Raw genomic sequence first — 13,317 nt, 5'->3', positions numbered from 1 at the left:
TTTGTTTTGACTAGAGAGCCACATATTTTAATAGGCAGCTGAGGTAAAGTAACAAAGGATTGATATCTTTTATGAAAGCTGTGCTGCTTAACACAAATGTATGAATAAAAGGCTAATTGTCCTCTTTATTAATGAGGTCTGAGGGCAGGGCAAGATTTCCCTCAGGTATTAGTTTTAGGTCTAATCTAAATTTAATATAAATGGGGAGTTATATCTCCTAAAATGCAGTGTCAGAGGTTGAAAACCAGTGGCCTGTAGGCCATATTCAACTTGCTCGTGATTTTAGCTTCACTTGCAGAGGTTTTTGTTTTTTAACTGAATGCCAACATTTAACATTTGAGAGATCCCACTTAGAGATCCAAGTTTCTGCTGTTTCTCGGAAAATTGGTATGACATCCTTAACCTCTGTTTCCTACCTGGCAACATTCAGTTGTTTTTAGACAGAGCCTGCGTTCCCCAGTTTTCCACAGGTCTCCTCAGGTACATCACCTGCTGGCCCTGTAGGTGTTGAGCTTTTTTACCTTGTTTTACATTACAGAACATTGCTGTAGAACTGAGCTATTATATCAGCCTTTTAATACCATTTTCCTTAAGTAAAGCCCCAAACTTTTGTATGTATTAAGTGTTTGCACATTTGTGGTAGATATCAACCTTAAGATTTAATAAATTATTTTGACAAATGGATGTATTTAGTCATTCACCATACTTGAACACTTGTATATTTTGGTATGGTGTGTACGTAAGTGCCATCTCTTTCATTGTTGGGGATCTGGTTGATATAAATTTTGGATTTGTTATTATTATAATTAATAGCTTTTTAAAAGTTTGTTTCTTTAGAAAGAATTTGACTTTTGAAAGTTACAACACTGACTCTAAATCAAGGATTTATATCACAGTCCTTTGATACTGGGTTTATTTCTTGATATACTGCTTTGTGAATAATGAGTTATTTTTTGTAAAATAAAAATTAATAAATTATGCTTAACTGCGTAACTGCTAGATTAAGAATTTCTAATTCTTAATTATGTATGTAGAAAAGTATGTAGAAAAGTATGTAGAAAAGCATAATAGACATTCAAGATTTTTTTTTCGAAAACTATTGGCCTTGTAGCTAGTTATTTTCTGTAACTCAGACTTTTAAAATACTGTTTTTTGTCTTGTTATGAATTGATTCTTTTTTTGTACACAAAATATGTAGAGGAGTGATCATTTTTATTTTAAGAAATATTTTTATCATTTTATACTTTTTAATCCAAAACTTACTTGGGAGATAATAATGAATTTTGGTCAAACTTCTTTTTTATGATTTCAGGACAAAAATTGCCCAAGATATTGAGAGGCTAATACATCAGAGTGATATAATAGATCGAGTGGTATATGACTTAGATAACCCAAAGTAAGTATGCTTTTTGTTTGTTTGTTTTACTTTTATTGGTTTTATTCCTACTGTAAAATTTCAGTGTTCTTTTAAAAGACAAAAAAATATAGTTAACTTCCACCTAGTTAACCCTCACTACGTTTTGATCTTCTAGCAGAGATGTAATGGTAATGTAAATCATGTTTATTTACTTAAATTGAATATATCGCAAGCTTTTATTTGATCTTAAGTGGGCTTTTAATGGGTTTAATAAGGGAAAGGTCACAAACTGATGCTTTGTTTTTAAAAACTGAAACTACCTCCACTTAAGAGAGTGGAGATACCACATGAATGCTGCAATTTTGTCCTGTAATACTGAGCCTTCATTTCCTTAGGACAACAAATTACCATGCCCTTTAGAAGGAACATATGCTTCCTACCTCTCCACAGTCCCCACTTCTCTCTTTTGTCTCTTACTGCTTACAATCTGCTTCAGTCCTTTAAGTTACTTGCCTGACCTTTGAAGCCATTTGTTTGTGATTCTTTTAACAAGTGATGTTTTAACATCACTTCCAATTTAGGATTATCACTGGTACCATTGTATTTTATGGTTTAAATATAAGTAAATAAGTGAAAATGAAAAATGATGAAGGTGACTACTATTTATCAAATAAGAAATTTAATCAGCCTGCATGTAGGTTTTCCCTCTCCCTCAACATTCTAATATTTTGGGGAAGTTTCATATTTCAGTAGTCTCATTTGGAAGAAATAAAACATTTTAAAAAGATTTTTGTTAGAGAGTTAGGGTAAAGTTATGTCAGAGCTAATGACTGAGTTTGAAATAATATTCTGAAAAATGAAAAACATATCTACCTTATTCATAACTTCTTAGTTATTTCTAAAATTTTTGTGATTAACACTGACTATAAATGTGGGAACAAATCTCTACTCGTAATTATAATTTTTTTGTCTATAAATATTAGCCAAAGTTTGTATTTTGCTTGTGTTGGTTTTGTTCTTTGGTTTAAAAATAATGAGGAGGGTGAGGCAGCAATAATGGTGTATTTTTAATCTGTAGTGTAGTTTTATTTTTTGCTCAGTTGTTTAAATGCAACGTATTTTATTATTCTTACTTTAAAATTTCATTTAGTTATACCACTCCAGAAGAAGGAGATATTTTGAAGTTTAACTCCAAATTTGAATCTGGGAATCTGCGCAAAGTAATTCAAATTAGAAAGTAAGTCATTAAAAATTTTCCCATTTTGTATGTGCACAGATTATTTTCCTAATTTTCATCATATTTGTTTATTTTCTGTTTTCAGAAATGAATATGACCTTATTCTGAACTCAGATATAAATAGTAATCATTATCATCAGTGGTTTTACTTTGAAGTCAGTGGAATGCGACCAAGCATTGCTTATAGGTTCAACATCATTAACTGTGAAAAGTCCAACAGTCAATTTAATTATGGTAAGACAGAAAGTTTTCTTTCCCAATTTAGAGGGCATGCAGGCATTGTAACTGTAGGATAGAAGTTTTTAAAAAATTACTAATGTTTTTTAAAAGTTTTAGTGCTCTTTTGTTTTTTCTAGTTTTCAAAATTCAGATATTTATGCAAGATTTGACATAAACTAAGCTTTGCTTTGTTGGTGAAAAGAGTTACCCTTATAAAAGCAAGCCCTTTAAAATGTAATAAGTGGGGCTCCCCTGGTGGCGCAGTGGTTGAGAGTCCGCCTGCTGATGCAGGGGACACGGGTTCGTGCCCCAGTCTGGGAAGATCCCACATGCCGCGGAGTGGCTGGATCTGTGAGCCATGGCTGCTGAGCCTGCGCGTCCGGAGCCTGTGCTCTGCAACAGGAGGGGCCACAGCAGTGAGAGGTCCGCGTACCGCAAAAAACAAAGCAAAACAAAACGAACAAACAAATGTAATAAGTGAGGTTGATTTCATCCAACTTGAATACAGCTATAAAGATTTATTATGTATGCTGCTTAAAATCAAGTTTTTAATAAAGTCTGTTCATCCAGAAGAGAATTACATAAAGCAGTCTCTTTTTAACTGTTTATTTTGAATAGATTCCTAAAAAGTTAAAGTATTATAGAAGTTGCAGAAAGGTTCCATGTTCTCTTCACCAGATTTCCTCTCATGGTTACATCTTACATAGCTGTACTGGAATACCAAAGCCAGGGTTTCAAATACCAGTGCTATAGGTAGATGGCATTTTTGCTAACTGTATTTATTTATTCACTTTTATAAAATAGTACTTACTACTTTAAGCTTCATTAAAATATTTTAATTTTTACACTTAAAAGCACACATTTTGGAGCGCTGCTTCTCTATTAAAAAAAAACTATACTTCTGTGTGATAATTTTTTCCTTTAGTGTCATTTTAAATTTAAAATGAATAAAATTCTGTAAAACTAAATCAAAACGGTGAGACAGATGGCTGCTTTAGTTTTTAAGTTTCTCCAGCCCTTTGGGTATTTTTGTATGTATATCATCCTTTCCAAACCCACTTTGTGGAGAATTTGGAAAATACAGTGTTGTTAAGAAAATTAAAACCGTCAACAGTACATCATCCAGAGAAACTTATTTTATTTGTTTATTTTTAATAAATTTTATTTATTTATTCATTTATTTATGGCTGCATTGGGTCTTGTTGCAGTGAGCAGGGGCTACTCTTCGTTGTGGTGCACGGGCTTCTTATTGTGTGGGCTCTAGAGTGCAGTCTCAGTAGTTGTGACACACAGGCTTAGTTGCTCTGCGGCATGTGGGATCTTCCTGGATCAGGGCTGGAACCCATGTCCCCTGCGTTGGCAGGTGGATTCTTAACCACTGTGCCACCAGGGAAGCCCGAGAAACTTATTTTAATGTTTGTTGTTTCTTTCCAGCTTTTAAAATAATGCAGTATGTGATTTTTCCATACATATAGTTATGTATTTATTTAAAAAAATAATGCTCACAACCTATGCAGTTTCATAGTGTGTATTTTAACCAACCATTATATTTATATTGTCAGTATTTTTCTGGTTATTAAATATCCATCTGAAGCAGAGTTTAATGGACATCCTATGGAAGTTCTGTAACTCATTTATCCAAACATTCTTTTGTTGGACTTGTTTTATTTTCCTTCCAGTTTTATTGAGATATAACCGACCCTACAGCACTGTATAACTTTAAAGTGTACAGCATTATGGTTTGACTTATATCATGAAATGATTACAATGTTTAGTGGACCTATTACAATTTAAGTTGTTTCTAATTATTTTCTGTTTTAAATACTACTGAGATAAACATTGTACTAAATATTTGTGTGTATAATAATTTAGTTACACATTCACAGAAGTGGAATTTCTTTGCCAGCTGTAAATGTGTTTTTTTTTTTTTTTTTCTGATTAGGAACAGTGGATCTTATGGGATCCACTGTCCAAATTAGGGAATTTGGTAAAGGAAATACACTTTAGAGAAGAATCTCTAAGAAGGAAAGAGAAGAAAAAAACCCGCTGTTTAGCATTTTGTTAGCCATCCTTAAACTTATTCACATTCACATAATTTTAAAATTAAATTTTACCCTTTTATAGATTTGGGATCACAATATGAAAACTCATTTGTAAACTATATTTTTAAACTACACAACATATTGTAAAAACATTTCCCTGTGCCATTACCTATTTTCAGCAACATCATTACTAATGTTGGTATAGTATTCTGTTGAGTAATGTACAATAATTATTTAAATGATAACAGATTGACGAGAATTTGTCTTTTTCAACATTTCAAAATTAGGAGCTGTGTTGCAATAGATATCCTTAATTATTTTTTTGTGTGTATGTTTCTGATTATTGCTTTGCCATAAATTCCTCCAAGTAGAATTTCTCAAAGGAAATGAACTTATGTTGGTGAAGACTAGGAAAAATGGGTCCTTACAGTGTTGGTGGGAGTGTTGAATTAGTTCAGCTTCTTTGAAGTGCATTTGATAGTATGATTTTAGTGTTTATATTTAACTTCATCCATGCAGGATTTATTTTGGTATATTCTGTGAATTGGGATCTAACGTAATCCTATCGTTTGTAGTTAAGCAGCTTTAGCTGAACTAATTCTTTCTCAAAAGAGTTTTAAACTGTTGTTGATGAATTCATTGAGTTGTCAGACGTTGACATTTGTAACTCATTTGCAACTGTATTCCTGACCCACTAGTAAAAACAGGATTGGGAACATCACTCAGAAGACATTGTACATTGTTGCCCTATTATAATTGTCATAGAAAACGGTCAGTTTAGAAAAAAACAGATTAGAAACTGGTTTAAGGTATCACACTATTGCTTATTCATAATTTCTGACTTTCTGAATTTGGGTGGAATTTTTCTGAACTGTTAGTCATACTGTGTATCCCTTTTGGTTTGAAACACCACAACTCTCGCAAGCTGTGGCCTTCACAATATACCAGCATTTGATTGGGGGCTGTGTGTTGCTCTAGCACCACTTGATTTTAATTATTCTGACCTTTCAGTCTTGTGTAACATCATTGTTGTTCTAGAACCATTTTGTTTTTAAAATTATTTTGACTTTATAATATAGTTTAACATCCTGTAGTCTTTTTCAGAAACAGTTTAACAACTTTTTCTAACTTTATTTTTCCTGAATAGTTTATTCTGAATATCATTCTGAGTAATTTTATCAAGTGCCCCGAATTTCCATTGCATTAAACTTATAATGTGGGAGAAATTGGATTTCTTATATTGTATTCGATCTTGCCACTTACGAACATGGTGTATTTGTTTACTCAAGTTTTTTATGTTCTCACCTAAATTTTTTAGTTTTCTTTTTGTTAAGTTCCATATATTTCTTAAGTATACCTTCATTCTTAAGTATTTTATGTATTTCTTTTTTCTGTTGTGAAAGAGTACTTCTCCCTGTTTTCAAGCTTGTTATTATTTATAATTAAGAAAGCTAAGGATTTTTATATGTTTACTTGAAAATCAGACTCCTTAGTTTCTTATTAGTTCTCATAGTTTCTCAGTTGATATTTTGAATTTTCTTGGTAGGTCCCTAGAATTTCTCCTTATCCCTAGTTATATCATATATGTTTCATTGCTTGGCTGGAACTTTGAGATTGTTTAAACTAAAAGGAGACTTTGGGCATCCTTGTTTGATTCTGAATTTAATGTGAGTGCTGTTTGTGTGTGTGTGTGTGTGTGTATTTTTTTTTTTTTGTGGAGGTGCCCCGTGGCATGCGGGATCTTAGTTCCCCGACCAGGGATCGCACCCGCGCCTCCTGCATTGGGAGCGTGAAGTCTTAACCTGCTGGGCCACCAGGGAAATCCTGCTAGTATTTATGTTATGTATGTCAGCTTGTTTTGGGATACATATTCTTTCTTATACTAAAGAATTGATATTTTTACCGAATTTTTAAAATTAGAAATATTTTATTTCACTTTTTGCATTTATGAGTGTGACCATATAATGCTGTGAGCTGTTAATGTGCTGTGTTATAATTATTTAATAATGTTTCTAATAGTAAACCATCCTTGAGTTTCAGGAATTAGTCTGTTTTGCCCTGTGAGTTAATCTTTAATACAAATATTTTGCATTTGTTAGTATTTTGTTTAAAGGTTTTTACATCATTGGTCATAAGTTAGACAAGACAATTTCCTGACTGGAGGACTATCTTTTTATAGTTTTGGAAGCAGGCTAATGCTAACATTGAACACTTAAATGAACAGCTTTTATTTCCCTACCCAGTGTTCTGGAGCAGTTTCAATAGCATTTATATGTTTTCATGAAACTTGGAAATAATGCACCTGTAAAGTCGTCTGATTCTGTGCCCCTTTTTGGGGGGAGAGGGAGCATCTGGATAACTTCTTCAGTTTTATATGACTCCATATAGTCTAGTTTTCTATTTTTTACTGAGGCAGTCTTGATTATTTATTTTTTCTTACACAGGTGACATTTAGATTTTCAGAATTCACTAGCAGAGAGTTGTATGCGATATCTGTAGTATGTGTACTTGCATGTCCCCTTGTTTGCTTTCCTTTTTGTGTGTGTGTGTGCGTAAAACATAATTTGTTTTATTTTACTATTTTAAAAACCTGGCTCTTAGTTTTATTCATTATTTCCTTTAAAAGTTTTTTTTTTTAATTTATTAATTTCTCCCTTGTCCTCCCTGCAGGTTGATATTTTTTCTCTTTCTAACTTCTAGTTTATTTGCTTAAATTTATTTAAGTTTATTTTTGTTTGATGATCAAGCATTTAGGGTATTTTTTTAATTGAGGTATAGTTGATTTACAATATTAATTTTAGGTGTACAGCATAGTGATTCAAAATTTTTATGAATTATAATCCATTTATAGTTATTAAAAATATTGGCTCTATTCCCTGTGTTGTACAATATCCTTGATGCTTAATTGTTTTATACATAGTACTTTGTACGTCTTAATCCCCTGCCCCTATCTTGCCCCTCCCACCTCCCCTCTCCCCACTGGTAACCTAGTTTGTTTGTTCACAATATCTGTGATTCTGTTTCTTTTTATGTTCACTAGTTTGTTTTATTTTTTATATTCCACATATACATGATAAAATACAGTATTTGTCTTTCTCTGTCTGGCTTATTTCACTGAGCATAGTACCCTCCTAGTCCACCCATGTTGTTGTAAATGGCAAATTTTATTCTTTTTTATGGCTGAGTAGTATTCCGTGTGTGTGTGTGTGTGTGTGTGTGTGTGTGTGTGTATACACCACATCTTCTTTTTCCATTCATCTGTTCATGGGCAGTTAGGTTGCTTCCACATCTTGGCTATTGTAATAATATGAACATTGGGGTGCATGCTTATTTCGGGGCTCCTTGTCTGTTCCATTGATCTGTGTATCCATGTTTGTGCCAGTACCATACTGTTTTGATTACTGAAGCTTTGTAGTGTAATGTGAAGTCAGGGAGCATGGTACCTCCAGCTTGTTCTTCTCTTTCAAGATTGTTTTGGCTATTCAGGGTCTTTTATGTTTCCATACAAATTTTAAATTTATTTGTCCTGGTTCTGTGAACAATGCCATTGGTATTTTGATAGGGATTGCATTAAATCTGTAGATTGCCTTGGGTAGTATGGTTATTTTAACAATACTGATTCTTCCAATCCATGAACATGATGTGTCTCTCCATCTGTGTCTTCTTCAGTTTCATCAGTGTCCTTTTGTTTTTTGAGTACAGGTCTTTTACCTCCTTAGGTAGGTTTATTCCTAGGTATTTTATTCTTTTTTGATGCATTGGTACATGGAATTGTTTCCTTAATTTCTCTTTCTGATAGTTCGTTGTTAGTGTATAGAAATGCAACAGACTTCTATATATTAATTTTGAATCCTGCAACTTTACTGAATTCACTGAAGAGTTCTAGTGGTTTTTTGGTGGCGTCTTTAGGATTTTCTATATATAATGTCATGTCATTTGCAAACAATGACAGTTTTACTTTCTGTTTTCCAATTTGGATTCCTTTTATTACTCTTTGTTATCTGAAAGCTGTGGCTAGGACTTCTAATACTATATTGAATAAAAGTAAGGAGAGTGGGCATCCTTGTCTTGTTTCTGACCTTAGAGGAAATGCTTTCAGCTTTTCATCATTGAGTATGATGTTAGCTGTGGGCTAATAATATATGGCCTTTATTATGTTGAGATATGTTCCCTCTGTACCCACTTCCTGCAGAGATTTTATCATAAGTGGATGTTGAAATTTGTCAAAAGCTTTTTCTGCATCTTTTGAGATGATCATATTGTTTTTATTCTTCAATTTGTCAGTGTGGTGTATCACATTGATTGATTTGTGGATATTGAACCATCCTTGCATCCCTGCAATAAATCCCACTTGATAATGATATATGGTCTCCTTTTAACATATTGTTGGATTCAGTTTGCTAATATTTTGTTGAGGATTATTGAGTCTATGTTCATCAGTGATATTAGCTTCTAATTTTCTTTTTTTGTGATCTCTTTGTCTGATTTTGGTGTCAGGGTGATGCTAGCCTCATAGAATGATTTCAGAAGTATTCCTTCCTCAGCAACTTTTTAGAATAGTTTGAGAAGGATAGGTGTTAGCTCTTCTCTAAATGTTTGGTGGAATTCATCTGTGAAGCTATCTGGTCCAGGACTTTTGTTTTTTGGGAGTTTTAAAATTACTGATTCACTTTCATTATGGGTAATTGCTCTGTTTATGTTTTCTATTCCTTCTTGGTTCAATCTTGGGAGATTGTACATTTTTAGGAATTTGTCCATTTCTTCTAGTTTGTACATTTTACTGGCATATCTCTTATGATTCTTTTTATTTCTGTGGTGTTGCTTATAAATTCTCCCTTTTTATTTCTGATTTTTACTGATTTGAGCCCTCTTTTTTTCTCGATGAGTCTGGCTAAAAGTTTATCAATTTTGTTTATTTTTTCAAAGAACCGCTTTTAGTTTCACTGATATTTTCTGTTGTTCTTTTTAGTCTCTATTTTATTAATTCTTGATCTTTATGATTTCTTTCCTTCTACTAACTTTGGGTTTTGTTTGTTCTTTTTCCTTTAGGTGTAAGGTTAGGTTTCTGTTTTTTGGGTTTTTTTTGGTTTAAAGTTAGGTTGTTTATTTGAGATTTTTCTTGTTTCCTTAGGTAAGCTGTATCACTTTAAAATTCCCTCTCAGAACTGCTTTTGTTGCATTGTATAGATTTTGGATTTATTGTGTTTTTGTTTTCATTTGTCTCCAGGTTTTTTTTTTTTCTTCAGTGATCCATTGGTTGTTTAGGAGCATATTGTGTAACCTCCATGTGTTTGTGTTTTTTGGCAGGTTTTTTTTTTTTTTTTGTAGTCTCATGGCATTGTGGTCAAAAAAGATGCTTGATATTATTTCAATTTTCTTAAATTTACCGAGGCCTGTTTTGTGGCCTAGCATGTGATCTATCCTGTAGAACGTTCCATATGCACTTGAAAAGAGTGTGTTATCTGCTGCTTTTGGACAGAGTGTTCTATATATATCTATTAAGTCCATCTGCTCTAATGTGTCATTTAAGGGCAGTGTTACCTTATTGATTTTCTGTCTGGATGATCTGTCCATTGATGTAAATGGGTGTTAATATCCACTACTAATATTGTGTTATAGTTGATTTCTCCCTTTATGTCTGTTAATATTTGCTCTTTGTGTTTAGGTGCTCCTATGTTGGGTGCATATATATTTGTAATTGTTATATTTTCTTCTTGGATTGATCCCCTGATCATTATATGATATCCTTCTTTGTCTCTTGTCACAGTCTTTCTTTTAAAATCTATTTTGTCTCATATAGGTATTGCTACCCTGGCTTTCTTTTGATTTCCATTTGCGTGGAATACCTTTTTCCATCCCCTCACTTTCAATCTGTTTGTGTCTTTGGATATGAAGTGAGTCTCTTGTAGACAGCATATATTACAGGTCTTGTTTTTGCATCCATTAAGCTGCTCTCTGTCTTTTGATTAGAGCATTTATTCTATTTATATTTAAAGTAATTATTGATACTTATTACTTACTGCCACTGTGTTAATTGTTTTGGAGTTGTTTTTTAGGTCTTTTTTGTTTCTTTTTTTTTTTTGTTCTCTTCCCTTATTATTTGATGGCTATCTCTAGTGTTATGTTTGGATTCCTTTTTCTTTTGTGTCTGTATCTATTATAGATTTTTGTTTTGTTGTTACCATGAGGTTTATATGTAGCAATCTATATTTATATACATGATTATTTTAGGTTGTTGACCTCTTAATTTCAAATGCATTGTAACAACCATGTATTTGTACTCTTCTCTCCTCACAATTACCATTTTCGATATCATATATATTTTACATCTGTTTGTTTTGTGTATTCCTTAACTGCTTATTGTGGGTATAGCTTATTTTACTGCTTTTGTCTTTTAACCTTCCTACTAGCTCTGTACATGTTGTTTTACTACCTTTACTGTATGTTTGCCTTTACTGATGAGCTTTTTCCTTTCATAATTTTCATGTTCCTAGTTGTAGCCTTTTCTTTTTCACTTAGAGAAGTCCTTTTAACATTTCTTGTAAAGCTGGTTTGTTGGTGCTGAACTCTTTTAGCTTTTGCTTGTCTGCAAAACATTTGATCTCTCCATCAAATCAGAATGAGAGCCTTGCCAGGTAGAATATTCTTGATTGTAGGTTTTTCCCTTTCATCATTTTAAATATATCATGCCACTCCCTTCTGGCCTGCAGAGTTTCTGCTGAAAAGTCAGCTGATAGTCTTATGGGAGTTCCCTTTTATGTAACTTAGTGCTTTTTCCTTGCTCCTTTTAATATTCTCTCCTTTTAAAATGTTTTTGCCATTTTAATAACATTGTGTCTTGGTGTGGTCCTCTTTTGGTTGATCCTGTTTGGGACTCTCTGTGCTTTCTGTATTCTTTCGCAGGTTAGGGAAATTTTCAGCTGTTATTTCTTCAAATGTGTTATTTTCTCCTTTGTCTCTTCCTTTTTGGACCCCTATAATGTGAATCCTAGTATGCTCGATGTTGCCCCAGAGGTCTCTGTCCTTATTTCTTTTTATTCTTTTTTCTGTTCAGCGTCAGTGATTTCCACTATTCTTGTCTTCCAGGTTGCTGATCCTTTTCCTGTGTATCATTTAGTCTCCTATTGATTCCTTATAGTGTAATTTTTGTTTCATTTATTGTGTTCTTCATCTCAGTTTGGTTGTTCTTTATATTTTCCAACTCTTTGTTAAAAACTTATAATTTCCTGCCCTGTGCATCTTTACTTCTCCTGAGTTCTTTCATCATCCTTATGGTCATTACCTTGAACTCTTTCTTGGGTAGATTGCCTATACTTACTTCATTTTGTTCTTCTTTTAGGGTTTTATCTTATTCCTTCGTTTGAAACGTGTTCCTCTGTCAACTTATTTTGCCTAAGTTGCTATTTTTGTTTTTATGTATCTGGTATGTTGGTTGTGTTTCCTGACCTTAGAAAAGTACCTTTTAGTAGGAGGTGTTCTGTGCGCCCCAGCTGTATACTTCTCTCTGGTCACTAGAACTGTGTGCTCTAGTGGTGCCTCCTACATGGGCTTTTTGGGTCCTCCTATTGTGGTGGGCTGACCACTGTGGGTGGACTGGTAGGTGTGGCTGGCCCCTGGTCTGGTTGGTTGCCAAGCCCTGCCTTGTGTGGAGGCTGCCAGCCACTGTTTGGTAGGGCTGGGTTGTGAGGTGGCTGGCTGTGGAACCCCAGGGGGCCTTAGGGCTAGTGCTGGCTCACTGGTGGACAGAGTTGGGGTCCAGGAGATCCTGGGGCCAGTGCTCACTTACTGGTGGCTGAAGCCAGGTCTTGGAGCTGGTTTTGGCCTTACTGTCAAGCAGAGCTGGGTCCTGGGGTCTGGCTAGAGGGCCCAGGGATCCCAGAACTGGTGTCAGACCACTGGAGGGTGGGGCTGGTTCCTGATACAGCTGGCTGCAGGGTTTGAGGTGTCCTGAAACTTGTCTTGGCTTGCTGGGACTAGGGCCCAACTGTCCCAGGTCTGGTGCTGGCCTGCTAGTGGTTGGGTTGGGTCCTGCCGTGGCAGGTTTCAGGGCTGAGGTGGTCCTGGGGCTGGTGAGTGCCCACTGGTGGGTGAGACTGGTCCTGAGGCTAGAGCGGGCTTGTTTTGGGGCAGGGGCTGGGCCCAGTGGGTCCTGGGGCGGGTGCTTGTCCAGTGGTATGTGAGGCTGGTCCTGAGGCCAGCGTCAGCTTCCTGCTGGTAGGTGGAGTTGGGTCTTGGAATCTCTGCGTGTAGGGCCCTGGGGGTCCCAGATCTAGTGCCTGCACACTGGTGTGTGGGGCCAGGTCCTGGGCCCTCTGGTGGGCACAGCCGTGTTCAGGGGTTCTTAAGGCAGCCTGCCTATTGGTGGGTGGGGGTATGTCTTGGCCCAGTTAGTTGCTTGGCCTCAGCTGTCGCAGAACTGGTGACTACAGGCTGTTGAGTCCTGGGGTCCTGGGGCTAATAAG

General features: G+C 35.0%; 1 protein-coding gene across 6 annotated transcripts in view; it reads left to right on the top strand.

Moving 5' to 3' along the window:
* Positions 1-13,317, top strand: part of AGTPBP1 (ATP/GTP binding carboxypeptidase 1) — a 170,714-nt gene that overhangs the window by 102,505 nt on the left and 54,892 nt on the right. For all 6 annotated transcript variants that reach the window (XR_009564368.1, XR_009564367.1, XM_060301096.1 and 3 more), the window contains 3 exons: positions 1,313-1,396; positions 2,508-2,594; positions 2,680-2,828. Coding sequence is in view for 4 of the 6 variants with exons in the window: in XM_060301096.1 (XP_060157079.1) it covers positions 1,313-1,396; positions 2,508-2,594; positions 2,680-2,828 (320 nt within the window). In the remaining 2 variants the exon portion in view is untranslated. The remainder of the gene's footprint in view (positions 1-1,312; positions 1,397-2,507; positions 2,595-2,679; positions 2,829-13,317) is intronic.

The sequence above is a fragment of the Globicephala melas genome, chromosome 6 (assembly GCF_963455315.2).
Source record: "Globicephala melas chromosome 6, mGloMel1.2, whole genome shotgun sequence".
NCBI classification, from domain to species: domain Eukaryota; kingdom Metazoa; phylum Chordata; class Mammalia; order Artiodactyla; family Delphinidae; genus Globicephala; species Globicephala melas.
The sequence above is the reverse complement of the archived record's forward strand: the minus strand, read 5'-3'. Positions and strand labels throughout refer to the sequence as shown.